Raw genomic sequence first — 27,576 nt, 5'->3', positions numbered from 1 at the left:
TCTGGGGCTGCATGTTTTATTTCATATCATAGCCTCTGGAGCATCAGTGTTCTTCAGCTTGAAGTTTCATGGCTTGAGTGCACCTCTGAGCTCAGCATTTGCCATCCTTTATGATCTGGATGTCTTTTCTGGTTTTCCTAGAATCAGAGAAGACAAGGATGAGGCCATTAACTGTAGGAACTGTAAGAGATGATTCAAAAATGAGGTCCTGTCCAGGTAGAGTCCGTGCTGATCCCAACCTTGAACTGTGCCGATGCAGATTCAGGGATCTGCTAGCACACCCTCTAGAAGCTGACCCTCTTAGACATGCTCTGAGAACTTCTAGCTTCCTGGGGTCTCAGCTACCACTGTTTGCTGACAGCCACCAAACCTCTGTTCTGTACTTGCACCTATAGCATGGCCTCACCAAAATATATCAGAGGCCAAACTGTCCATAAACATCATTGCATCCCAAAGCTGTCCTTAGAGCCTCCATCTTACCACTAGCCATCCCAGGCCATAAGTAACATGTACTAGGGCTGGAACCACAGGGCTGGGATCCCCTATTCAGGAGTCTGGGCAAAGAATTTTAATGTCAAGGCCCTCCTGAGATTTATGAAATGAGTTCAAGGCCTGTTTAAGAATGAAGGGTGCAGGTGTAGCTGAATGGTCGAGTGCTTGCCTAGCTTATGGGAGGTGCTATGTTCAATCCCTAGTACTGAAACCAAACCAGACCAGGAATTCAAGATCAGTCTGGGCAATATAGCAAGACCCTGTTTCAGAAAGAGTAGAGAAAGGGAAGGGAGGAAGGTCAGTTGTTCTTTATCCTCTCTCCTCTCATCCTCCAATCATAGACTGAGGATGTCAGTTCTGCCCCCAAATGTCCCTTTACCATAAGCTTTGATCATGACCAGAGCCAGGACCCTATTGACTTACATTTCTTCCAGTGCAGACTTTCACATCTGCCTAAAGAGCTTGGCGTTAGCCAAAGATCTCTATCTCCCTGATCTCACTAGGCTCTCAGTCTGATAATTTGACTGGTGAGGATACTGAGACCAAGGTTGTGGTCTAGCCTCTGCTTGTCTCATTTATCATTTCTTTCCCCACTTCACATTCTGCTATATCCAACTTCCTCTTCTTCCTTAAGCATAAACTAACTTTCCTTTAGAGACCTTTTCAAATTTCCTTGTTCCTGGAATTACAATTCTTCCTTTTCTCTAGCTGATTTCTGCTTATGTTGCAGGGATGAGCCTGGGTTTTACCTCCTCTAGTCTTCTCTGGCCCTGCTCATTTTCTGCTTCTGTGTAACTCCCTCTGAATCTTGAGGGAGCTGACTGTTGCCTTGGTCTCCCTTTCTTAGCCTATTCCCATAGACTAGAGAGGCTCTCAGGTAGTAGCTGTAGTTGGCTAGAGGAATGAAAGATCAGATGTGAGTGTCTAGTCAGGGACAGAACAAGGAAAATAACAGGGTTTCTGCAGCACTCTACCCAGTCAGTTTCTGGCTTTTGACCTGGATCCCTGTGCTTTCTTTGAGTTACATTTAGCTCATTCTGTTAGACAAATGCCTGTGGACTCTTCTCTGGCCAAGTCAGTGTGTGTGAAGGAAGATGAGGTCAGGCCCTGCTCCTTTCAGACTTGCATGACCCAGAGAGGGGGCCACCCAAACAAGTTGGACAGGGGGAGGGAACTTACATCCTGGTAATGCAGAGGTGGCATTCATTTTTATATGTGAGCCCATCAGTGCCACAGATCAGGTTAGGTGCCTGGGAACAGTTTGGAGGATCTGCCATGTGCTCACAGATGGGCTGTGAAAAAAAGAAGTAGTGGATGATTCAGAGGCAGTGCTCATGGGCCGAGGGTGCTGCTTGGAACATGAAACCAACCCTTCAGGACTCCATGGTGTGTCTGCTTGTGTGTGTGCATGTGGAACCTGTGTCTGTTGAGCTGTGGTATGTGACATCCTGCGTGTGCTCGTGTGTGTGTAGGAAGTCTGTGCCCCTCAAAACTTCCAGGGACTGATTCACACAGTCATCATTGGATGTATTTAGAAAATCTGCTCTGGGTCCATTTGTGAGCCCAGTGACCAGCCATCCATCATTCCTAGGAAATGTCTCACTTACCAAGGCCAAAATGGTCTTTTTTATGTGTGCATATGTGTGCATGTATGTGTTGGAGGGGGTGGGGAATAATGTATACGTATTTGTAGAGGCCATTGAACATCAGATATTGTTCCTTAGGAACCATTCACATTGTTTTTGTTTGTTTTGAGACAGGTCCTCTCATGGCCTGGAACTCACCAGGGAGAGCAGGCCAGTACCCTGCAAGCACTCGGGATGTTTCTGTCTCAGCTTCACAAGTACTAGGGCTATGTGAGCACTGGAGGTCAAACTCAGGTCTTCACATTTACAAGGCAGGCAGTTACTGACTGAGCTCTCCCAGCTCTTTATTGCCTTTCAGGACTCTGCAGGAAGGCTGGAGAAATGATGCAGGTCTCATAGCTTAGTCTCAGACTGAGAGGTTCTCAGGCCGAGGGAGAATTGAGTCAAGACTGGGATTGGAGCCTGGGTCAAGGAGAGGGCAAGAGAGGCAGTGCAAGGGTAGCAGTAGAAACCCATGCTCTGCAGCTGGGTGTGGTGGCGCATACCTGCAATCCCAGCAGCTGGACAGTGGAAGCAGGAGGGATACAGTTATTTAACTAGTCATTTAACTAGTTAAAAATCAGCCTCCACCACACGAGGCCCTGCTTCAAAAACAAAACAAAACAACTAAAGTCTGCATTCTAGCGACCCCAGTTCAGCCACTGAGGCTTTGTAAACTTGGTAAGCTATTTACATTCTCAGAGCCCCAGTTTTCTCCTCAGTGAAAATGATAGATGACAGTGTTCCTCTCACATAGGGTTAGCTGAAGCCATACATATAAAGTATTCAGTTCTTTGGAACCAAGTCAGACTGGGTTCAAAGGACTAACGAATAGGGAAGATCCTGAGGTGATACTCGGGCCTTGTCTTTGGAGGTGTGAGACCCAAGGTGGAATCAGGCAGCCTGGTGTTTGCCCACTTACAAAGTGAAGGGGCAAACAAGGAGCTGTGCATGGTAGAGGCCAACATGCCCCTCAGTGTGTTGGGGTGTGACCTCTTTGGGGTCTGAAACCTGTGACCTGTCTTGTGCTACACAGCACAGCAGGTGCTGCCACGCTGGGTGAAGAGTTGCCGCTGAGGAAAGGACCTTGGAGACCAGGGTTGCCAGATCCTGAGGGCTTGAGGCCAGGTTTGGAGCTTGAGCCTGCTTAGTCTGGAGGAGGTGTCTGAGGAAAATGCAGGTTCAGGAGGCAGCCTTTGGCCAGTTGAAGGTGTCAGCAGAAGGGCAGATATGCTAGAGTGCATGAGAACTCCAACAGAGTGATGGCCTTACCATTCTTGAGAAAAGAAGCCTCCCTGCTGACACTTGCAGCTCTGAAAGACAAAATGAGCAAAATAAAGTGCTGTGCTGTCAGCTCTGGCTACCTGGTCAGAATGTGAGAATGCCTCCTGTGGAGCACCTGACCTAGGTGCTGCCAATCTGGACTTCTCAAAGAAAGGGAGATGCAGATGGTGGGACTAGTAGACAACTGACATATTGTTGGGTTATATGAATAAAGACAGAAAGTCTGGAATTACTTCTAATTACTAATTACTCTAATTACGCAGATCCCAGTGGAATTTTTGTGTTCCATCAAATAATAATACAAAAAATCAGCTGTTACTGCTGGAGATTTCTCAGAGGTTAAGAGCACTGACTGTTCTTCCAGAGGTCCTGACTTCAATTCCCAGCAACCACATGGTGGCCCCTAATCATTTATAGTGAGATCTGATGTCATTTTCTGGTGTGCAGGTGTACATGCAGGTAGAATACTGTATAAATAATACATATTTTAAAAAATCAGTTAGCTGTATGTCTTTTGGTTCTCTCCATACTCTCACCACTGTGTAACAGAAGGAAGAGTGGAGGAACAGAAGGAAGAGTGAATGCTGTATCTGCTACCCAGAGTCCAGCACATGTCTGAGGAGTGCTGTCTGTTCACAGCCAGTTGCTTCCTAGGAATTATCCTTGGGGAATGGAGCTGCCTCACCTTACCTTGCCTCCCCTGTCATGGGTCCTAATAACGGTGTGGCTGCAAGACCCAGCCCTCATGTCTTTGGAACATGCTGGAGGGGCCACCCAGCTCCAAAGCTTCCTGCAGGGCCACCTGACATATGCATACATTCAGCCAACTTTCTTGTTCTGGGTGTGTAGCATTTCTATACTTCCTAGCAGTCTTGGCTCTGTTTGCTGGAACACTTAACCGACCTGCGATGGACCTCAGAGAGTTTGAATAACATGGTCGGATAAAGCAGAGCTATGAGTCACACAGGTTTGCCACCCCAGGCCTGACTCCTGACACACTGTTGTGGCCCTCAAGGTTTGCCTGAGCTGCTTATCGGATGTGAATGAGCAAAGTGGTGTGTCCATGGGCATAGCAGGTGGGCGAGAGAACTTGGGCTGTGTCTAAGGCCCAGGTGGAGAAAGAGAGGCTCTGAAGGTTGGAGAAGGCATGGATACTTCTAGGTGACTCTGAAGGGCTGTCCAGAGTCTGATGGAGAGATGGGCTCTTCCTGCCTCACGTTAGGATCCTGTCAGTGCAAGAGACTGTGGGAAGGTGGACTACATTTCTGTGTGGAACAGAAAGCTGTGTTACCATAAAGAAAGCTGTCTCCAGCACTAGAATCCCACATCTACTGCAAGCTTATCTTCTGATTTGACCTTTTCTTGGGGATTTTCCAGACAAAGATAAAAAGGCATAGATGAAAACTGCCACCTCTAGTATGCCTTGTCAGCTTGGCAATGGGAGATCAAAATGTAAACCTAAGCTTGTCACCATAGTGTTTTCTCTTATAATGGTTATAACTAGAAATGACCCGAATGTCTTCCCAGAAGAGAACAGATAAGGCATGAAGCATATATACAGTGGAGTACTACACAGCAAGGAAAACAAAGCACATGCAAGAGCCAGTTCCGGAGTATCACCACAAGCCCAAAGCCAGCCTGAGCTACAGAGTGAGTTCTAGGTCAGCCAGGCTACAGAATGAGACTGTCTCAAAACAACACCCAGATAAATAGCAAAAAAGCAACTAGTGGCTGCAGTGTGAGTGTGTTACATAATTTTTGTTGCTGTAATGAAACATCATAACCAAATGAAACTTCTGAAGGAAGGAATTTATTTTGTCTTTTGGCTCCAGTGGGATAAGGAAACATGGCAAGGAAAAATGGGAGCAAACAGGAGGCACAGTGGCTGGAGCCAAAGTGAGAGCTCGCATTCTCAACCACAAGCACCAAGACTGTCAACATTCAAAGTTTGCCCCCAGTACTGGACTTTCTCCGCCAAGGCTTCTACAGCTTTCCCAAACGGCACTCTAACTAGGGAGCGAGGATCCAAATACCTGAACCTGTGAGGGACATTCTCATTTAAACCACCATAATAGAAACACTTGAAACCCCAGTACTCGGGCTGAGGCAGGAGGATCAGGATTTGAGGTCAGCCTAGACTACATAAAGAGATCCCGTCTAGCAAACAGGGCTGGAGAGTTGGCTTGGCACATACTGCTCTTGCAAAGAACCTGGGTTCTGGTCCCAGCACCCACACTGAACAGTTCACAACTGCCTGTAACTCTAGCTCCAGGGTATCTGATGCCCATTTCTGGCCTGCTCAGGCACCTGCACTCATATATATATATATATATACCCGCCAAACATACAAACATGTACATTATCTTCAAAGTAAGAATTTTAAAGATAAAACACAGTAACAGCAACAACAAAAGCACCCGATATACACAGTGAAGCTAAGCTGCAAAAATATTTGGCTGAGCAAAAGGAACACATACAAAAGACTCCATGTAGTGGGATTCCAATCGTGTTGCATCTAGAACAAACCTGCCAGTGTGTGATAGAAGGCAGATTGGAGTATTGTGTGTTTGTGTGAACCACTAGGTACTGAACAGTACTGCTGCCTATGAGACAGGAAAAGGCCAGGATGGACTAGTAGGAGTGAAATTTCTTCTAATAATTTTTAAAATTACATTTATTTTACATCTGAGTCTTCTCTCTGCGAGTACACCTGTAAGCCAGAAGAAGGCATCAAATCCCTATATAGATGGTTGTGAACCACCATGTGGTTGCTGGGAATTGAACTCAAGACCTCTGGAAGAACAGATAGTGGTCTTAACTGCTGAACCCCAGGAGTGAAATTTTTGGAGGTTTGGAAATGTTCTGTATCTTGTTTGTTTGTTTGTTGTTGAGATAACATCTTGCTATGTAGCCTTGGCTGGCCTAGAAATTGCTATGTAGATCAGGCTAGCCTTGAACTCTCATATTCAGCTGTTTCTACCTCAAGTCTTGGGATTACAAGAGTGTAATCCTCGACCAGCTGCATTCTGTATCTTATTTAAGTATTATGTATATGAACGCTCTGTCTTCATGCACACCAGAAGAAGGAAATAGGCCACATTACAGATGGTTGTAAGCCACCATATGGTTGCTGGGAATTGAAGTCAGGACCTCTGGAAGAACAGTCAAGTGCTCTTAACTACTGAGGCATCTCTCCAGCCTCCGAGTTCTGCATCTTGATAGAGATTTGGAACATATAAGTTTGTGTGTTGTCACAGCACATCCATAAGATTTTCTGAGCAAAAATACTGTGTGTTTCATGGCCTGTAACTATTAGGAAAAAAAAATACTTACAAAGGCTGAGTGAGTGGAGGAAGGGACCTATAGTCCTTGCACTTGGGAATTTGAAGCAGAAAGATCAAAAGTCCAAGATGAGACTGAAGTACACAGCAAAACAAAAACTTCAAAAATTTAAAAGGCAGAACGTCCCTTCTCTGGCTCTCATCACTGAGTCTCACATGTTTATTAACTCCCAAGACTTTGCTCCCAGTTGCTTCCTTTCCCCCTTCCCCCTTCCCCTCTCCTCTCCCCCTCTTCTCCCCCCATCTCCTTTCACTTTCCCATGCCCTTTACTCCCTCCATCCACACAGTACCTTAAACATTCCAGACATGCTTCTACCTCAGGGCCTTCATATCGGTTAGTCCCCTCCATGATGGGGAACTTTCTTGTCCAACCTTCACTCCCTCACCTTTTTCAAGTGTTCCTCAAACCTGAACCTCTCTAAGAGACCTCCCCTGATTTAAAACTGCAGCTCCCTCTGAACCCCAATCTCCTAGTGCCATACTTCCCTTAGCCTTTATTGTGTACTTACATTGTACTCATTGTCTATCCCCTCCCCTATCCCACCAAGTTTAAGATCTGCTGGGACAGTGCTTTTTGTTTGTTTGTGTTGGTCCCTAATATGTTAAAGGGCCAGAAAAGTCCCAGACAGTAGCTGTGAGACTGTTGAGGTGCTCCAGGCCTGCCTGAGGAATCCCATCTCTGCTGTATATGTCTAGCCACCCGAGGGCCCCCACCATATGTTCAGATGGCTTCCATTCTTTACCTTGTCAAGGCAGAACAGGACCATGAGGGCCCAGGCCAAGTCTCTCTTAGCACTTGACACCCTATAGTCAACCTGAGGCTTGACTGCTCGCTCTGTCTCCTCAGCCTCCAGTCCACAATGAGGACTTGGCAGTTCTGGTCCAGAGTCAGGACTGAACCCATTTCTTTTTTCCCACTATTCTAGAATGAATGCAGAAGAAAGAACTATGCAGAAAGCACGGGTCTCACAGGAAACTGTAGGCCTTGCCTTGCCCCCACCCCTACAAGTTTACCTACTAAGATCAAGCTTCTGAGAATTCAAGTTCTATCCACTCACCCCTGTCCATGGCAACGAAGGAAACCACGGTCAGGGTGACCAACCACAGATGCATAGCCATGCTGCTCATGAGCTGGTGTGAACTCACCCACTGTGGTCTGGGCACAGAGTGAGGCTGGTGCCTATTTATTGTGCCGATCTACACCCTTATCTTATCTGTGGCCAGTTGGCAGCCAGAGTGTCACCCCAAGTTAATCTCTTCATCCTGACACCTGGAAAAGGCTTGCTCAAGGAATGATGCAGACTTTATGGTGCTGGGGCTGGGGCCAGGGACAGAGCTAGGGCTGGCAGGTGTTCAGAGAGAGCAAAGGTTTTTTGGATGGTTTGCAAAGTTGACTCCACTTATTAAGGAGAGAAGTGGGAGAGAGTGGAAGCAGGGAGAAACACAAAATAGATCAGAGATGACAGCAGGGGATGAGAAGTAAGTGGCAGAGATAGAGGAAGAGAATCACAGTGCCTTTGTCAGGGCCACCTCTGCCAAATCCATGATTCAAAAAAGCTGCTTTCCTTATTTGGAACTCAGTCGAGTGTTTCTTTGGTTTTAGTGCCCAGGACTGAGTTTTGTGAGGGCTGGGCAAATGCTTTTCTGCTGGTACATTCCCCAACCCCCTTTTTACTCTTTGAGACAGGCTCCTGCTTAGTTGCTTAGTCAGGCCTCTTATTGGCTCTGTAGGGCAGATAAACCTTGAACTTGAACTTTCTGCTTCATCCTTCTGAGCAGTACAACCAGGCCTGCCCAACTGGGCCTCAGTTTACCAACACATGAAACAAAGATGACTGTTCTGGCTCTGCTTCCATTCTGGGGCGGCATCGAGTGCGGTGGTGATACCAGGCAGGAAAGCATTTTGCCAAATGCGGAATGAAGTACTGATTTTAAAACCTTTTTAAAGCATTTTTTTCAGAGTCACTTATTTTTGTTTTTATGTGTTTGAATGTTTTTCCTGCATGTATGGGTGTGTACCATGTATATGCTTGGTGCCTTCAGAGGCCAGAAGTGGGTGTTGGATACCCTGGAGTTATGGATGGTTGTAAAACACTGTGTGGGGGCTGGAAACCAAACCCAGGTCCTCTGCAAGAGCAGCAAGTACTCTTAAACAGGGATCCACCTCTCCAGTCCCTAAAACTTACTTTTATTTTTTTTAATGTTTTTTTTCTTTACATACGTGTTTATGTGTGCCTGTGTGTGGGTATGCACATATATGAGCACAGGTGCTTGTAGAGCTCAGAAAGATTGGATCCTCTGGAGTTGGAGTTGCAGATGACTGATGTGGGTGTTGGGGACTGAGTTTGGGCCCTCTGCAAGAGCAGCATATGCTCTTAACTGGTAAGCCATTCATCTCCACTCCTTTTTTTGATACCATGAAGTGGGTACAACTAACTGACAATATATTTTGTTTTAATTACAGCATATTGAGGTTGGAGAGATGACTCAGTAGATAAGAATACTTCCTGTTCTTTCAGAGGACCCCGGTTTGATTCCAAGCACCCATATGATTTACAAACATCTATAATTCTATTTCTAGGGTATCCAAAGCCCTCTTCTGACTTCATTGAGCACCAGGCATGCATGTGGTGCACATGTATTTGCAGGAAAAGCACTCATACACATAAAATAAATAAATCTAAAAAAAAAAAATAAAACACAGCACACTTCACATGCTCTATGGCTTGGCCCTATACCTGTGACCTCCTCTCAGTAAAACATAGTAAGAGAGACTAAACTGGCCATGGTGGCATATACCTGCCATCTCAGTGCTTAGGAGACTGGGGAGGGAGGATTGCTCCCTGCCAGAGCCAGCCGGGCAGAGTCGAACGGTTCTTGAGTTGGATGTGAGGATTAAAATTAATAAAATAAACACACAGCACACAGGAAACTTTTTAAAGGTCCAGACTCGACAGCCACAGCAAAAGGCAGACTGCTGCAGCAAGCAGTGCCAGCAGCAAGTCTCAAGTCTCTGCCTGCCTCCTCTGCCTCCAGCCTTCTGACCACTTTATTTTTTGAGTAGTTACTTTTAGCCAGTAAAACATCTCAGAACAATAGGTTAATTTGCACAAGGAGCCTGAGGAAGAGGTGTAACCCTCACAAGCTGTCCCACCTGTTGTCACAAACAAAAGGAGATGGGCTTGCAAGTTCTCCTCTGCCATTAGTAAAGGCCTCCTAAAAGCCATCTCTCCGCTGAGATTTAAATATCAAAGCAGGCCGCTGAGTCATGATGACATGTCCCCCTTTTTTATATGTTTAAAATTGGCCATAACTTAATAGTTATGGAGCAGAAGATTGTGCCTGTCTTAGGTTGTTTCTCTCGAAAGGTATATATTTTTTATTCATGTCCCCATTTTTGGGTTAATATTTGTACATGAATTTTCATACACCCCAGAGAAAACTTACCTGTCTTTGACTACCAACCTCTGCTAGGGTGGACACTGTGATATGATCTTGTGCAGATCAGCTCAGCTTTGACACACCAAAAGGCCTTCAGGCAGATATTAGTTGTCACTGATAGGAGCTTGTCTCCTATCACAAGCCAAGTCCAAAGTAACACTCCAAAAGTGACTAGCAGGTGATTCCCTGTGTAAATTACCAAGTCTGAGAAACATTTAGAGGAACCACAGTAAAAGGCTGTCGAGCAAACAGAACCATTTGAAAGCTTAACATCTCCAAACAGCAAAACAAAAGGAGCATTTACGTAGGCAGTTACAGCCCCCCCCAAGAGTTCCTGAAACAAGTCTGTTTTGCTCTGCTGAAAACCAGAGCCAGATTAAAGTTTCACAGTTAGTTCTCTTTTGATTTTGTTGAAGTTTGTCCTTATTAACAAAACAGTCAAGTCCAGTTTATTATAAGAGGTTTTTCTTCATGATGTCTTCTCCCAGGAGCAGAATGAAGCTAAAGCGGTGTCAGGAGCTCAGGTCCACTGCAGCTTTTCAGTCTAGGTCAGGGCAGAGTTTACGGCTGTCAGCAGCGGGAACATCTCTCTGGGGAACAACTGCAAACCGTCCCAGCCTCTCTGGATCCACCTGGCTCCCTCTGCGTCCTGTGGAAAATCACAAACATGCCCTCTTCCCCATATTAATACAGGGTCGGGGCCCTGCCATAATCCAGTAATTGGAGCTTTCCATTTTACTTGGGCAAAATTATCTTTGGTATTAGGATGCCACAATCGATCAGCCGCAGAACGGCCTTGTGTATCCACATTCAAAAAATTTAAAATAAAGAGAGCATGATTAATATTTGGGGATATGACTCCCCCTTTTTTATTTTTTGCAATTGGTTATTAAGAGATCCATGGGCTCATTTTATAATATTTTGGCCCTGGAAATTACATGGAATGCCCGTTTTATGACTTATATTAATGGAAGGTATACCAATTGCAGCAAGACACTTTAAGCAATGACTTATAACATGTTTGGTGGCTTCCCCTGTTAAGGGAGTTGCCATGATAAATCCTGAAAAAGTATCAATTGTTATATGAACATATTTTAGTTTCTCAAATTCTGGGACATGAGTTACATCCATTTGCCATAAATGATTGGGAGTCAAGCCTCTAGGACTTGTAAAGCTTTAGCTATATAATGGCTATCAGTATACAAGTTGAAAGAGGTAGAAGCCAAATTTTTAAAGACTGCAGCAACAGCTTGTAATTCTACAACTTGAGCTGAGGCTGGCAATGTTTGCAAAAAAAGTTTGTCCCTCTAGTACATAAGCAGCTTTTCCATTTGAAGATCCATCAGTGAACACTGTTGGAACTTGAGGTAATGGCTTTTGTTTAATTATTTTAGGAAATACAAAAGCATGCTCATTGGCAAATTGAAGTAATTTATCTTTTGGATAATGATTATCAATACGTCCTAAATAATGAGCAAAAGCTATCGCCCAACAATCTACATTTTGAAATAATCAATCTACTTGCTGTTTGGTAAAAGGGACTCCAATTAAGGAGGGCTCTCTACCAAAATATTTATGAGATTTTGTGCGAGCCATTTGAACTAAACTAGCCACTGCTTCATAATATGGTGTCAGAACTTGAACAGGAGACACAGGCAGGTGCAACCATAATAATGGTCCTTCTTGCCACAATACAGCAGTTGGAGTATGAACAGTAGCCAAAATATATGCACCCCATTCTTTTGAATAATCAATATATGGAACATGCTGCTTTTCAATAGCTAATTTTATCTTTTGCAAAGCATCACGAGCTTCTTTGGTAAGTTCCCTTTTTTGACAAAGGATTAGCCTCTCCTTTTAAAATGTCAAAAAGTGGTTTTAGTTCTCCTGTTGTTAATTTTAAATGGGGTCTTAGCCAATTTACGCTGTAACAAACAAAGCCCAGTTGATTATTTTAGTTGATGTTTCAATAAATTGGTGGACCCTTACCAGAAAGAGCTGACCTTGCAGCCAGAGAGCTTTGAATTTTAGCTGTTATTAACCTAATTATTTGGATGAGTACTATTGTCTGTAACTTAGTACCCCAATCCTTGGCCTTTTCCCCATTTTCTCGTTTCTAACAGGTCTCAAGGCTGCTTGGCAAGCACTGTTAGCATTCTCATAAGCCAATTGTTTCACTAATAACAGTCCAGACTTTTTATCACTTATAAGTCTGTTTGCTGCTTGCATTAATCTTGCCACAAAATCTTGAAATAACTTATTAGGTCCCTGACAGATTTTAGACAAATCCTCCACCTGTCTACCTGCTTGTGGAAGCTTATTCCAGGCCCTCCGGGCAGCAGTATTGACCTGAGCATAAACGGCCACATCAAAATCCAATTGTTGTCCTATTTCCCTGTAGATTCCTTCTCCAGCAAGCATGTCATAAGTTATAGGAATTTGCTGAGCTCAATTAAGTTCAGCTGTAGCTTGACAATGCTCTGCAAAATCTGACTTCCATAATAGATTATCTCCTCCTGATAAGCATGCTCTTGCTAACCGTTTCCAGTCCTCTGGGCAGAGAGCCTCAATAGACATGGATTCCAGCAGAGGCAGGGTGAAAGGCGCCGTAGGTCCATATTGGGAGCATGCAGATTTTAATTCTCTTATCTGTTTAAAAGGTATAGGAGCATGGACTCTCACCATATTACCGTGTCCATCGGGTTGCTCCAAAACTGGAAAACTATAAAACTCAGATACGTCTTCTCCATTCTGCCTGGCTTCTTGTAAAGAAGCTTGTAAAGCAGATACAGATGTTCATACAGTGGACAAAGGGAAAGGCCTTCTGGGCCATTGCAACTGTAGTATTCCCAGGAGGAGGGCCTAAGCCTTCCACCAATGATGGAGTTGGAGTACGAGATTGAGCTTTATTTTCTCTAGTAGTTAATGCTCCAATTTTTCTGTTTATTTCCTCCAAACCATACTCCAGTCTTTTGATTTCTTTTTGCCAAGGCTGACGCTTTTTAACAAGCATAGCCTGAATTGGAGGGTATCTCTCAGAATAGTGCTGATCTGGTTCTTCCTCCAACTCTGCAACGTCATTAGGTTGCAAGTCTTCCTCAAAGTCTCCTTCTGGCAAGAAATTATTGTCATCAGAAGGGCAATACAACTCCTCGGGAGGAGCTGATGGTATAATAACATTTTCTCTTGAAGCCTGCCATCTTTCTAACCTCCTTCTCTCTGAGCCTGAAAGTTTAGCTTTCTCAGTTTCCTGTTGCTTATACAGACTACCTTTAATTAAGTTCCATAAAGAAAACACTAGGCTAATGCCTTGTCCCATTTTTATTCTGGGATTTACTCACCGCACCCCTTCTATTTAATGCGAGCTCTCGAGCCAAACACTGCGGTGTCCTTCATGGGTTCCCTGTATCTCAAGTCCCACGTCCGGGCGCCAATCTGCCGGAGCCAGCCAGGCAGAGTCAAACGGTTCTTGAGTTGGATGTGAGGATTAAAATTAATAAAATAAACACACAGCACACAGGAAACTTTTTAAAGGTCCAGACTCGACAGCCACAGCAAAAGACAGACTGCTGCAGCAAGCAGTGCCAGCAGCAAGTTTCAAGTCTCTGCCTGCCTCCTCTGCCTCCAGCCTTCTGACCACTTTATTTTTTGAGTAGTTACTTTTAGCCAGTAAAACATCTCAGAACAATAGGTTAATTTGCACAAGGAGCCTGAGGAAGAGGTGTAACCCTCACAAGCTGTCCCACCTGTTGTCACAAACAAAAGGAGATGGGCTTGCAAGTTCTCCTCTGCCATTAGTAAAGGCCTCCTAAAAGCCATCTCTCCGCCGAGATTTAAATATCAAAGCAGGCCGTTGAGTCACGGCTCCCGACAGCTGCCAAGTGTTGTTCATAGACCAGCCTGGAATACAACTGAGATTCTGGCTCAGAGAAACAGAAGTACTTTTGAGGAGGCTCAACAGATAAAAACACAGGTAGCGCAAACCTGACAACCTGAGTTCAATGCCCAGAAATCACGTAAAGGTAGAAGGTGAGAACAGATGTACAAAGTTGTCCTCTGACTTTCATCATGGTACAAGAACACCCCCCCCCCGCCAGCATGCACTTGCATACAAACACACAATAATAAAGAAGTGTTTATTTTAAAAAGATTTGTTTTGCTTTTTATTTCTACAGTATTCTGGCTGCATGTACACTTGCAGACCAGAATATGGCAGCAGATCTCATTATAGATGGTTGTAAGCCACCATGTAATTGTGGGAATTGAACTCAAGAATTTTGGTAAAACAACCAGTGCTCTTAACCTTTGAGCCATCTCTCCAGCCCCATAAGTAAATGTTAAAACTTAAAAATTTGAAAAAGAAAAATGCTGTCATGCTTTTCAGGTCCTCTGTGCCCATTTGCATTTTTACGGGATGCAGACAAGATTCTTTTCAAGAAAAGCAGTATCTATAACCCCCCCTTACCCATATAATTTATATGAATGAGTAGTTTGATTGTCTGCTTTCAAGCAATTTCTGATGTATTAAAAAGAACAATTATATTTACAAACTATTTTCTCCATAGTTAGATCAAAGTTAATAAGCTCTACCTGCAGATTAATTTTCCCTGGGAAGATAATTTAAAAGTGCAGATGCTAACCAGTAGTGGTAGTGGAAGCCTGTAATCCTAGCTACTTTTTAATGCTGAAATAGATGGGGACAAGTTTGAGGTCAGTCTGGCAATCTAATATGTTGTCTCAAGACCTCAACCTGGGGCTGATGATGTGCCTCAGCTGGAGTTTGCCCAGTGAGCATGATGTCCTGGCTTTGATTCCCAGCACCCTATAATGATCACTTTTAATCCCAGCACTTGGGAAGCGAAGGCAGGAGAATCAGAAATTCAGTATCATTGTCAGCTACTAGAAATTTTGAACCACTCTGAGATACATGAGATCCTATATCAAAAGAAAAACAATGTTTTTGTTTCTGTTTTTAAGGCTGGCTTTGTAGCTTATTCAGAGAGCACCTGCCTAGCATGAATGATTTTCTGTACTTGATCTCCTCACCACCAAAATAAATACATACCTATATCAGCGAATAAATAAAAACAAAGCACTGCTTTTTCTTTTGCTTATTGTGAGTTACTTATTTTGCAAGATTCCGGGCCTCAGAGTTGTACGAATAGTATAATGAACCAAGAGGAAGATACTTTGGGAGTCATCAGGCATCGAGGCAGACACCTCTGCAGCCCACATTGCAGTAGAACCTTGCCTGAAGTGTGCCCTGGTCTTTGACTCAGGTTCAAAATCCTGTTCCTCTTTGGGAACTGGCAAGGGTCTGTGGAAGCCTTTGAGGTAGGTAGCAGAGTCCCTTACACAGCCGAGCCATGCGAATACTTCATGATGATTTCCTGATGTGAAGCAAGGTAGAGAGGAACTCAAAATGGTCCTCAAAATCAGGTCATCTACCTCCACTCAGGATTTCCCCCCAGCAGCTCCAACCAGGAAGCCATTGACCCTGCAGTGATGTGGCTGGAGCACACTACCGACCACTCTTGCCACTGGAAGGCTTTGAACAGAACTTTTACCCAAGAGATCTGCTATCCTGAGGCTCGTGGGGTGGGGGTATGTCCTAGATTTGACTCTGGCCTCCTGAGCCGCAGAAATACCAGTGAACAGATGTGTCCCTTGCCTGCTCCCCCTCCCTTGCACACAGAGAGACTTCTGGAAAACAATTCATTGTCTATCTGATCTCTTGCCATGTCTGTCATTGTTCCACATCAGTGTGAGAAAGGGACAGAGGGGACACAGGATGGAGGGGACACAGGAATTTGTATATTTTATCATTTTGAACTTCAGATCTCATGTTGCAGGGATACTACCAGTGGCTCTCCTTGCTGCAAGGAAGCAGGGGTCTTTAACTGTGCATCCTTCAAAGTACAGAGGGCAGTCCATGGCATGTCAAGTCCACCACCACCCTACCCTGACAAAGATCTGTCTCTGGGCACTTTCTAGATTCATTCCTAGTAACTTCTTAACCTGTCATCCTGTTCAAGTATGGGCCTCACTACTGTACCCACCTGCAGCTGCACAGCACCCCATGACAGCCAGTCCATTTAGACAAGCCCATCCCATGCTCCACCAACATCTGAGGGACCTCAGAAACTGACCCTTAGTCTTGTTTGACTTACTACTGAGTGTGCATGTCTGCTTCTTAAGTATTTCTTGTCTGTTTTCAGATAGGGTCTCCTATAGTACAGGCTAGCCTCAAACTCACTGTGTAGGCAAAGTTGAACTGCTGATCTTTCTTCCTCTACTCCCCAAGTGCTGGGATCACAGGTGTGAGCCAACATGTCCAATGATTGTGAGAGGTATCTCTCTCAGCTCTTTCAGTCTCTCTCTCTCTCTATCTCTTGGGAGAGGGTTTTTCTGTGATGCCTTTGCTGTCCTGGACTCACTCTGTAGATCAGGCTATCTTCAAACTGAAAGAGATCGGCCTGCCTCTGCCGATTAAAGGCGTAAGACACTACTGCCAGGCCCTGAGTAACTCTTATACCTTCTCCTCCTCACCCAAATCCACTGGTATACCCTAGACCCACTACTACTGCATCTATCTTGGCCATTTCAATGATGCCTTCAAGTCATTTCCTTGGCTCACCATCTGCCACTCCAAAATCATGCAAAACAAGCCAGTTCACCTACGCCCCAGACACTGCAATGTTGGCCACTACTGACAGCATTTGGCTCAAGTTCCTGAGTCAGGCATGCAAGGCCCTTCAACATTGAATTCCACCCTATTTTCCTCACTGTTCCTTGGACTTGCATTTTTTATTTTTTTAGTTCAACTGCATCCTCTGTGGATTGTATCCCCTTCTCTCTCTCTCTCTCTCTCTCTCTCTCTGTGTGTGTGTGTGTGTGTGTGTGTGTATGTGTACATTCGCTAGGGATCAGACCAGGTCCTCAAACACTATGTGGGTGCCCCCCCCTCTAGCTACTTCCCTAGCCCTGTGCAATGTGTTTCTTGCCAGTTATGCTGAGTCTTCCTCTCTGAACCACTCCCCACTGCAGTCCCAGTCCTTTGGAACAAGTGCTAGAAGCTCTTCTGAAACCTTCCCTAAGAGCCCCTTCTTACTCAGCATTGCTGTCATTGGCCACCCCCAATGCCCTGCTCCTATGACTACATCTCCTCTCCCTTGCAGCCTCGCTTTGCTGACAGCTATGAGAACCCTAAGAGAGAGGGTGATACTTCTTTTATCTGCACACACACAGTATGTGCTCAATAAATGTTGAGTGATTCACCCAAGAGAAAGCAGAGGGCAGAGAAACTTGCTGATAACCCCATACTTCTGGGTGCCTGAGACTGCCAGACACAAGTGCAGGACTTGGGTCAGAGTGTCTGCTGTGCCTTAGTAAGGGATAAGATCACTTTTCTGAAGCCTGAACCAACTTCTCCTAGCCCTACTACTCTCTTGACAGCTCTGGGATGCACAGAGGGTCTGAATCAGGAGTAAGGTAGACTGGGTTTGTTCATCTGTTCAACAAATGCTTGTTATGTGTCTCATGTTCTATGCAGTTTTTGAACCATTGAGATCAAGTTATAAGCGGGATAAAGTCCTTGGCATGTGGCACTTGGATCTATTGGGTAGACAGACATCAAAGACCTCAACAGTGAACACGCGGCATGCTGTGTAGGAGAAAAACCAGGCACTTTAAGGCAGAGAGATGGTGGGGTGAAGGCTTTTAGGTAGAGCAGGTGGGCAGAGAGTGAACGGGCCTTGAAGATCTGAGGGAAGAACTTTCCCAGCAGAGGGACATAAGCACAAAGGGCCTGTGGTAGGAATATGCTCCGCATCCTCAAAAAGTAAATACCAGGAAGTCTGTTTCAGCCAAGTGAGAAAAGTGAGAAGATAACTTGTGGGAGATGAAAGCTACCACACTCAAGTCCCAGACAGCCACTGTCCACTTGGGGAAACTCGAGTGCATGCCTCCTCATTGGGCCTGCACATGTTCACCCATCCAAGAAATGGGCTTGGCCTGGGGATATGCTCAGTGGTTGAGGGTAGGTGCTGCTCTTGTACAACTGCCTGGAACTCTAGCTCCAGAGGACATGCCACCCTCTTCTGGCCTCTGAAGAATCTTATGTTCACATGAAAATACCATCCCAGAAGTACACATAATTAAAAATCAAAACAATCTTAACAAAAAGATAGGCCTGAAAATATACACCACCAGTAGATAACTCCCAGAAGGCTATGAGAGCCCTGGAGAGAAGAATGTCAGATGAGCCCCCGCCATGACAACAGGGAAGGGAACTGAGCAAGGATTCCCCAAAGGAGAGAGCTCAAGCCTAGACAGGTGCTGGCTTTGATACAGTTAGAATACAGTGCTTACACCTGGCACCAGAAGGGATGCCAGCCATTTCTTTATCTGTGCTATTGAGGGAAAGGCAAGGACATGTGTTTTGGTTATGCCAACACTTCTAGCCTCACCAGGGGCCCTCACGCCATCCTTTCAGTTTGGGACAAGGCTAGCTTTCCTGGGAGCACTCGCCAATGACAGCAGCAGCTCATCTGTGAGGTCTGAGTCACAATGCCAGTTTATAGGTGGAGGGAGCAGGACCTTGTTTGGCTTGGGATGGATTAACTGAGCTCAAGCAGGCTTTGGGCCTGCCAGATGGCATGGCCAACAAGGCCAGCTTGTCTCTGGACCACTTTCCTTGGCCCTAGCCCCATATCCTGCTCCACCCTTCCTGAAGTCTAAAGTGTCCTTCCTTGCACATGTGCCTGCTGTGTCAGCACCCACTCTAACTAGAGAGGCTGGTCTGAACCCAAACAGCTGCACAGTGTGTACTGTCCAGGGCTCCTCAGACACCTGACTCTGAAACTCACCATTTCCATTCTACTTCATTGGGCCTCTGCTAGGGGAGATGGATGCCATTCATTTGTCTGAGCTTTGAGTCCAAGGAGGATTTTCTTAGCTTGTTGTTAGCAAGGATTGCAAGCATGTGCCACCACGCCTGGTCTGTGTGTGCTTGGGAACAGAACCTGGGAACTGGAACAAGCAACACAGGCACCCTACTAACCGAGCCACATTCCCGGCTGAAGGGGTAGTTTTTTAAAAAAGATTCCATCAGGGATAGCTTGGTAAATTAAGCAGTTAATTGGAGTTATGTAGAGGAGTCCCACAAAGCCTCATTTCTGTTAGTGTTTGGACCTCTGACATACTTCAACATTTCTAACTGGGGCTGGGTGGGGAAGGGTTGGTGGCTCCTCTTACTTCAACTCTCACACTCTGGACACTTGACTATCAGACGGGCCACCTTCAGGCTTCCTTCTGGATATAGCTTTCTTTGTACTGCTCCCTCTGCTGTACTTGAAATCCTCTTTCTTGATTTTCCTTTCAGCCTACCCTAGTTGGGGTGCCATCTGACCAGGTACCTATTCCTATGCTTTCTGCAATGCTCCTGACCCTGTCTTGTCATGTGACATATGTAACTGTCATAACTCCCAACAGAGAGGAATAAGGACATACGGTTCACCTTATATCCCAGTGATAGTTCTGCACAAGCTCTGGTGTCTTTTTGCCAACTCTGTGAATATGACTGGCACTGGGTAAAACCTAGAGACAGCAAGAGACCTAGTTCCAGAGTCTTGGTCTGCTGGCCCAAGGGCTTCAGGTGTTCTGAGTGCCCAACCATTGGGCATGCTGCATTGTGTACACACAGTAGGAAGGAGGTGATGCTCTGTTCCAAAGAACCACTTCTCTGGGCAGCCAAGAACCCAGCATGTCACCACCAAAACAAAAATGTGGTTCTTTATCTAAAAAAAAAAAACTACCTAAAGACCATCTTCTGGGCTATAGGTAGCAGTTTCAAGGACGTCTCTTCTGTGCTGGTGTAAGGAGGGAGTTCTGCTTTGATACCACAAAGTTGGAAGGACTACCATCCAATTCTCACCTTCAGAATGAACCTGCATGAGAAACCTGGTGTTCTGGAGTTTAGGGAGCTGGAGAGATGGCTCAGAGGTTAAGAGCACTGTCTAATCTTCCAGAGGTCCAGAGTTCATTTCCCAGCACCCACATGGCGGCTCACAGCTATAACGAGATCTGGTGCCCTCTTCTGGCCTGCAGGTGTACATGTAGGCAGAACATTGTATACATAATTAGTCTTTAAAAACAATCAAAGGAGTTTCCAACAGAAGCTCACAGGATCAACTTCTACTTTTTGTTTGTTTGTTTGTTTGTTTTTCGATACAGAGTTTCTCTGTGTAACCTTGGCTGTCCTGGAACTCACTCTGTAGACCAGCATTGCCTCAAATTCACAGAAATCTGCCTGCCTCTGCCTCCCGAGTTCTAAGATTAAAGTCGTAAACCACAACTGCCCAGCTTCATTTCACAGTTTTGAAAGTCTTGTGTGTGTGTGTGTGTATATATATATATTTTATATTGGTTCTTTTTTAATTTCACATCACGTACTCTAATCCCACTCATCTTCCTGTCCTTTCATATTGGTCCTCCACCCTTGCAACCTTGCCCCCCAAAGAAAATTAAAACAACAGCAACAACAACAGCAACAACAAAAAACAACAAACAAAACCCCTATCTCTTTGTGGAAGCTGTAATGTGTCACACAGTACCCCTTCTTGTCCACACATTTTTACTCACAAATCTTCACTTCAACGAGTCATTTGGTCTGGTTGGAGGCATCTGGATTCTGCTACACTATCAATACTGGATACTCTATCAAAGCAGATGCTGAGCCTGATGGGCAACTGTTGGGCAGAGTGAATGGAATTTTAGGTAAGAACTGGGAAATAGTAAGAGCTGGAGAGGACAGGGTCTCCACAAGGAGAGCAACAGAACAAGAAAATTTCAACACAGGGAACTTCCCAGAGACTCATACTCCAACCAAGGACTATTCATGGAGATAACCCAGAACCCCTGCACAGATGTAGCCCAGGGCAGTTCAGAGTCCAGTTGGGTTACATAGTAATGTGAAGAGGGACTGCCTCTGACATAATCTGATTGGCCTGCTCTTTGATCACCTCCCTCTGGGGGGGGGGGGAGCAGCCTTACCAGGCCACAGTAGAGGACAATACAGCCACTTTTGATGTGAACTGATAGACTAAGATCAGAAAGGAGAGGAGAAGCTCCCCTATTAGTGGACTAATAGGGAGTGGCATGCAAGCAGAGGGAGGAAGGAGGGTGGGACTGGGAGGGGAGGAGGGAGGGGCTTATGGGGGATGCAGAATGAATAAAGTGTAATTGATGGAAAATTAAAAAAAAGATAAAAACAATAAAAATACAAAAAAAATAAATAATTAATTAATAATAAAAAAATTAAATAAAACTGAGAAGTATTGGGAAAAAAAATACTGGATACTCACTGGGATTCCTTTCAGATATTATACTGTTGTCTGTGCCATGGATATCCTGCAGCTTTGGTTGTGCAGGACCAGCTCCTTTACCTGATCCAGCAGTTTGTAGATGGGGTAGATGTTGGGGTGGGCTAGCTCAAAGTCCTGGATCTGGGCCTGGATGGTAGCTGAGGTGGGCAGCCCACCAGATCTCCTGAGCCTGCAACACCACGAAGAGCTCTCCAGCACTGCCTTGGCTAGCTTACCCAGCCAGCAAGGGGTGGGACCATGCCACCAGGGCCAGCTCTACTGTGCTACTCAGGCATGGTGCAGGACCCATTTTCTCCAGTGCTGCAGCCAGCGTGGGGATGGGGCCACCTCTCCTAGCCACCATAGGTGCCCAGGCTGCTCTCCAGTGTTGCAGCTAGTGAGGGGATGGGTCAGCTCTTTACAGCCCTTGGACATAAACACAGTCCCACGCAACAGCCCAGACCAAGGAGGTCACCATAGCCTTTGGTGGCATTATGGGCCATAGACGTCTACACAGACCCCTGTGCTGTATGGCCATGGATCAGACATGGTCCTCAGTGGCAGCATGGGCCAGGCCCTCACCCTGGCCTCAGGTGGCTGGGCAGGCTGAGCACATCAGGCTGTTCCTCACCAATTTTGTGCCTTCAGTTCCACTTCTCTTCATTGTGCTCAAACCATTCCACTTCTCTTTCTCTCCCATCACTTCATCACATCACTTGTGGATATCTTCTGTTGCCTGCACCAAGAGATGGCAGGTGGGCCTCTGCTTGTATATATTTTTAAAAGATTTACTTGGGGCTGGAGAGACAGCTCAACAGTTAGGCACATACTTTTCTTGAACAGGACCGAAGTTCAATCCCCAGCACCCATGCTCAGTGGCTTATGATTGCCTATAATTCCACTTTCTCTTCTGGCCTTCTCAAACACTTCACTCACATGCACAAACACACAGGTACACATAAAGCCAGAAATAAAAATAGGCTGGGCAGGGCTGCAGAGATGGCTCAGTGGTTGAGAGCATGAGTTGTTCTTAGAGAAGACTTGGGTTCTGATCCTAGCACCATGCTGACTCACAACTATCTGTAACTACAGTTTCAGGAGATCTGATACCCTCTTCTGGCTTCCATGGGCACCAGAAATGCATGTTATACATAGACATACATCCAGGAAAAAACACTCATATGCATAAAGAAAATAAATCTTAAAAAAAAGGGCTGGTCATGGTGGTTTACACCTTTAATTCCAGTGCTCCAGAGGCAGAGGCAGGCAGACCTCTGTGACTTTGAGGCTACTCTGGTCTACATAGTTCTAGGTCAGCCAAGGCTATACAGTAATAAATGAATAAGTCTCAATAAGTACATCAACCTTTAATTATTATTTGTGTGTGTATGACTGTGTGAGTGACTGTGCAGGTGTATGCATGCTCACACCTATGCAGGAGAGGAGACTGAAAGAGGCACCTCGCAGGGGCTATAATTATCTCACCTGCTGTAGACAGGCTTCATCCACACCGCTAGAGGACAGATATGGCTGCAAGCTGCAATCCCAGGCCAGGTTGGGGGACATGACGTGGTGTAAGAATGCCTCACCAATGGGTGCCAGGACAGCCAGGTCTATACAGAGAGGTCCAGGACAGCCAAGGCAGATAGACAGACCCTGTCTCAAAAAGCCCAAACCCATCTCAACCCAACCCAAACCAAACCAAGAAGTATCAATATAAGCAAGCAACAACAAAACCCCGAACCCAAGGGAAGACTGAGTGTGGGTTGTACAATGTGCACATCTCTCAGTCTGTCAGTGTGGCACAGGAACTGGCCTTTTACCAGTTTGCCAAAACGACGTGTGCCACATTGTGGCTAAGGGAGCAGAATGAAATAATTAGCTATTATGCTGTCTAGCAGAAGTCCTAGCCCAAGGATCCTAAAAACTCACTGTCCTTAGTACTTGTGGGAGTCCAGGAAATTCCATCACTTGACCAAGGTGCCCAACCTGGCCCACTTCCTCTCAAAGAAAGCCACTAACTTCTGGTGGTTTTTTCAGCAGCTCATGAACATTGGTCCAGGGACAGATGGAAAAGAAGTTTCAAAAGGCACTCACTAAATATTTACTTTCCCAGTGAATTGACAGGTGAGGCGTGAGAGCTGGTCAGCCCCTCCCTGGTGATTGCCTCCTGAAAGCTAGCCAAAAGGAGCGTGCTGCCACTCTCTGTGGTGGGTGTGGGCAGGATGTGGTCTCACCTGATCCTTTCCGCCTGCTGGAAGGGGTCCTGGTACCCTGATGAGCAGTTCTTCCTCTTAACTTGTCTGACAGCTGCAAGTTCTTTCTTTCAGGATTCCCACAAAGACCAGCTGAGAGCTGGAAAGATCAGGAATCTGTCTTTCATAGCAGCCCGTGGCTTTCTTGTTGTGTGGCCCTGAGTGCTGGTTTCCTTTTTCAAAAGGGGGATCTTGACTGCTGCTGGACTGGATTAATGGGGCAATTTAAGTGCTGTAGCCAAGCTTGTTGCACACTGACAGTGTCTCTTCATGGCGGCTAGCTCAGCTTCCAGATTTTGTGGACCTGGATAGTGAGGACAGACCTCTCTTAGAGAAACTCCAGATCTACCCTGACTCCAAGAAGCACCACCACCTGTCTGCCTTTCTGTCTTCCAGCATCAACCAAATACCTATCAATAGCTCTTTGCGCCCACCTTCATGCTGCGATATTTGTCTGGCATGAGCCTGCAGAGTCCTGTATGCTCTGTCACAGTCTCTGGAGGGTGAATCTGCCCTTTGTGTCTGGAAAATGGAAAATACTGTTTCCTCTGGCTCTTACAATCTTTCTGGCCCTTCTTCCCATAGGTCCCTGAGGCTTGAGTGTGATATGAACATATTTAGGGATGAGCATCCTAAAGCCTTGTTCTCTGTATGTTGAGCATTTGAGGAGGAGGGGATCTTTCACAGAGCAAGAGGGGTTAAATATGGTAGGGGATGAGAAGCGAGGGTAGAGGGGAACATGGAGAGGAAAAATTAATGCTAAAGGACCTTTGAAAGGCCATATGAGAACTTAGTACTATAGAAACATCCTAAAATATATACATATATGAAAGAGTTTAAATGGGTGTTAGCCTATAATGGGAGAACAATACCCTAAGTAGATACCTGGAATAAAATTCTCATACCAGGAATGGGTTCCCTTAGATGCTAGATTGTATATATATATGTATATATATGACAGATTCTTACAATGTAGTCTTGAATGGCCTGGAACTCATTGTGTAGACCAGGCTGGCCTCAGGCTCACAAAGATCTGCCTCCCAAGTGTTGGGATTAAAGGCATATGCCCCCATACCCTGTATTCCATACTTTTCACATATTGTTTAGGCCATTGATTACAAGGTGCATACATATCAAAAATCATCAAATTAATGCTTGGGGATACAGGTCAGTGGTAGATCACATACTTGGCATGTTCAAGGCTGTTGGCTCCATCCCCAGCACCAAGAAATAAACAAGACCCCTTAAAATTAAAGACAGTTGTGTGCAGCATAATGACATTTCAACAGAGGGCAGACAACAGATGACACATTTAATCACAATCTATAAGATTATGAGGAAGCTGGAAAATTCTTATTATCTAGTGGTCTTAGCCATAGTATTATACATAGTACAATGCAACGTTTACATGTTTGTGGGAATGCAGACAAACCCACCATGGTGCCAATTATACAGAAGTGTGCCTTGGGGCCTGCAAGATGGCTCATTGGACAAAGGCTTGCTGCTAAATCTGATAACTTCAGTGCAATCCTTGTGACCCACATGGTGGAAGGAGAGAACAGACTCGTGCAGATTGTCCTCTCACCTCCACATGAATGCAGTGGCTGCATGCTGTGTGCCCAGCAGGAGAGGTAAAGCAAAAGAACTGTGAGTTCCAGGCTGCCCTTGGTTACATAGACAGATTCTGCCTCAAAACAAACAAACAAACAAACAAACAAACAAACAATATTAATAACTTACTGTGTTTTCAGTGTATGTTTTATCACTATATGCTTTCTGTTAGCTTAAAATATACTGTTTCTAATTATGGAAAACAGTATACTGTAGCCACCTGGTCTAGCTTCACTGCCTCTCTTAGTTGCCTCCAAGGCCATGAATGTGATTAACCTGTAAATATATGACATTTACACAAAAGCCTCCTGATACAGTTTCAGAATGTACAACTGACTGGGGAGCTATTTGCTGTATGTAAATTTAATTTGTTTTGTTTGATTGCTTCTTTGTTTTTAAAGGGAGCCTGGCAAAATGACATATGTCTTTAGTCTCAACAGGTGGGAGGCCAGCCTGGTCTACATGCAAGTTCCAAGTCAGTCAGGGATACATAGTGACCTCTATTTTAACCAGTGGATGGTAGGGAGAGGGCTGGTAAGATGGCTTAGCAAATAAAAGGACTTGTGGCTAAGCCTGAGGACCCAAGTTTGATTCTGGAATATGTGCAGTGGAAAGAGAGTACCGATTCCTGCAAATTTCCTATGACCTCCTCACGGTACTGACACACACCTACTCACCTTCCCCAACCAAACAGGCAAGCAAATTTATTTCTTTTTAATTGGAATTCTGGCTCAATTTGGAGTTACTACCACAACGTAGTGATGATTCACAAAAGCTTAACAGTGGCCGAGATTGCCTTGAACTCAAAATGTAGTTGAAGGTGATCTTGAACTCCTGATCCTCTACCTCTATTTCCAAAGTGCTGTAGTTACAGGTGTATACCTCCACACTAGCTAGCTCCCCTCCCCTATTCTCTCTTCCTCTTCCCTCCCCCTTCCCCTCCCCCTCCTCTCCCCCTCCCTCTTCCCCTCTTCCCCTCCCCTCCCCTTCCCTTCCCTTTACCTTTTCTGACAATCTTACTGTGTAGCCCAATCTGGCCTGAGACTTATCATGTAGACTAGGTTGCCTTTGAACTCTCAGAGATTCACCTGCCTCTGCCTCCTAAGGGCTAGGATTAAAGGTGTGAATGGTTTTCTTGAAAGCAGGAGTCATTGTTTGGTAGTCTTGTATTTTTTTACTCAATCATTAATATTGTGTTGGAGGTCTCTTTCTGCTTCTCATTCTTTCTCCTCCATTTGGCATCAAGTTTTAAGAACCTGTTTTTGTTGTAGGTACACCTAGTTTAGAAAAAAATATCATGAGGTTAGCAAATATCACAGGTTCCCTTTCCCTTCCTTGTGGATGTATCATTACATCCAGCTCTCCAAACAGCTGCAAATATCTTAATGACAAAATACCCTCTTGTATGTCTTTTATTGGACCTGGGTAAAGATTTCTCTAGTTATATAGCTAGGATGAGTGACAGGATTCTAATAATATTTTTTTCATGTTTTTTCTTTCTTAAAAATTGCCTCCAAATTTCTTCTGGTGCTAATCACAGCTAAATTCAGGCAATGTCCTGAAGTTTTGTTTTGTTCCCATGTACTTTTGTGTGTGTGTGTCTGTGTGTAGGAGTGCATATGGATGCCAGAAGTTAGCACTGGGTGTCTTCCTCTGCCGTTTCTTTTTTTGTTTTGTTTTGTTTTGTTTATATATAGTTATTTATTATGTATACAATATTCTGTCTGCATGTACACCTGTACCCCAGAAGAGGACACCAGATCTCATTCTAGATGGTTTTGAGCCTCCTGTGGTTGCTGGGTGTTAAACTCAGAACCTTTGGAAGAACAGCCAGTGCTCTTAACCTCTGAGCCATCTCTCCAGCCCCTTGTTTTTTGTTTTGTTTTGTTTTTTTTAAGATGGGTTTTTCTGTGTAGACCTAGATGATCTGAAACTTGCTTGGTAGACCAGGCTGGCCTCGAATTTAGAGATCTGCCTGGCTCTGCCTCCCAAGTGTTGGGATTACAGGTGTGTGCCAGCACTAGCCAGACTGTTTGCTTCTTTTTTTTTTTAAATTTAAATTTTGTCTTTTAATTAAAAAACTGAACAAAGACATAAAATAAACATTTTGTATAACACATACATTCCCAACATCTGCAGATGAGATAAATAGAAGAAGGCTAA

At 45.0% G+C, this 27,576-nt stretch overlaps 1 protein-coding gene across 1 annotated transcript; it reads right to left on the bottom strand.

Moving 5' to 3' along the window:
- Spink4 (serine peptidase inhibitor Kazal type 4) lies at positions 1-7,959 on the bottom strand. Its single transcript, XM_021634493.2, has 4 exons — positions 7,802-7,959; positions 3,390-3,430; positions 1,672-1,784; positions 1-137 (listed from the first exon to the last, which is right to left on the bottom strand). The coding sequence occupies exons 1-4, from the start codon at positions 7,869-7,871 to the stop codon at positions 92-94; spliced, it is 270 nt and encodes an 89-aa protein (XP_021490168.1). The 5' UTR covers positions 7,872-7,959; the 3' UTR covers positions 1-91.
- Between the last annotated feature and the right edge of the window lie 19,617 nt (positions 7,960-27,576).

This window comes from Meriones unguiculatus, chromosome 1, assembly GCF_030254825.1.
Source record: "Meriones unguiculatus strain TT.TT164.6M chromosome 1, Bangor_MerUng_6.1, whole genome shotgun sequence".
Lineage (NCBI taxonomy): Eukaryota > Metazoa > Chordata > Mammalia > Rodentia > Muridae > Meriones > Meriones unguiculatus.
Note: the sequence above shows the minus strand (reverse complement) of the source record. Positions and strands in the feature narration are given on the sequence as shown.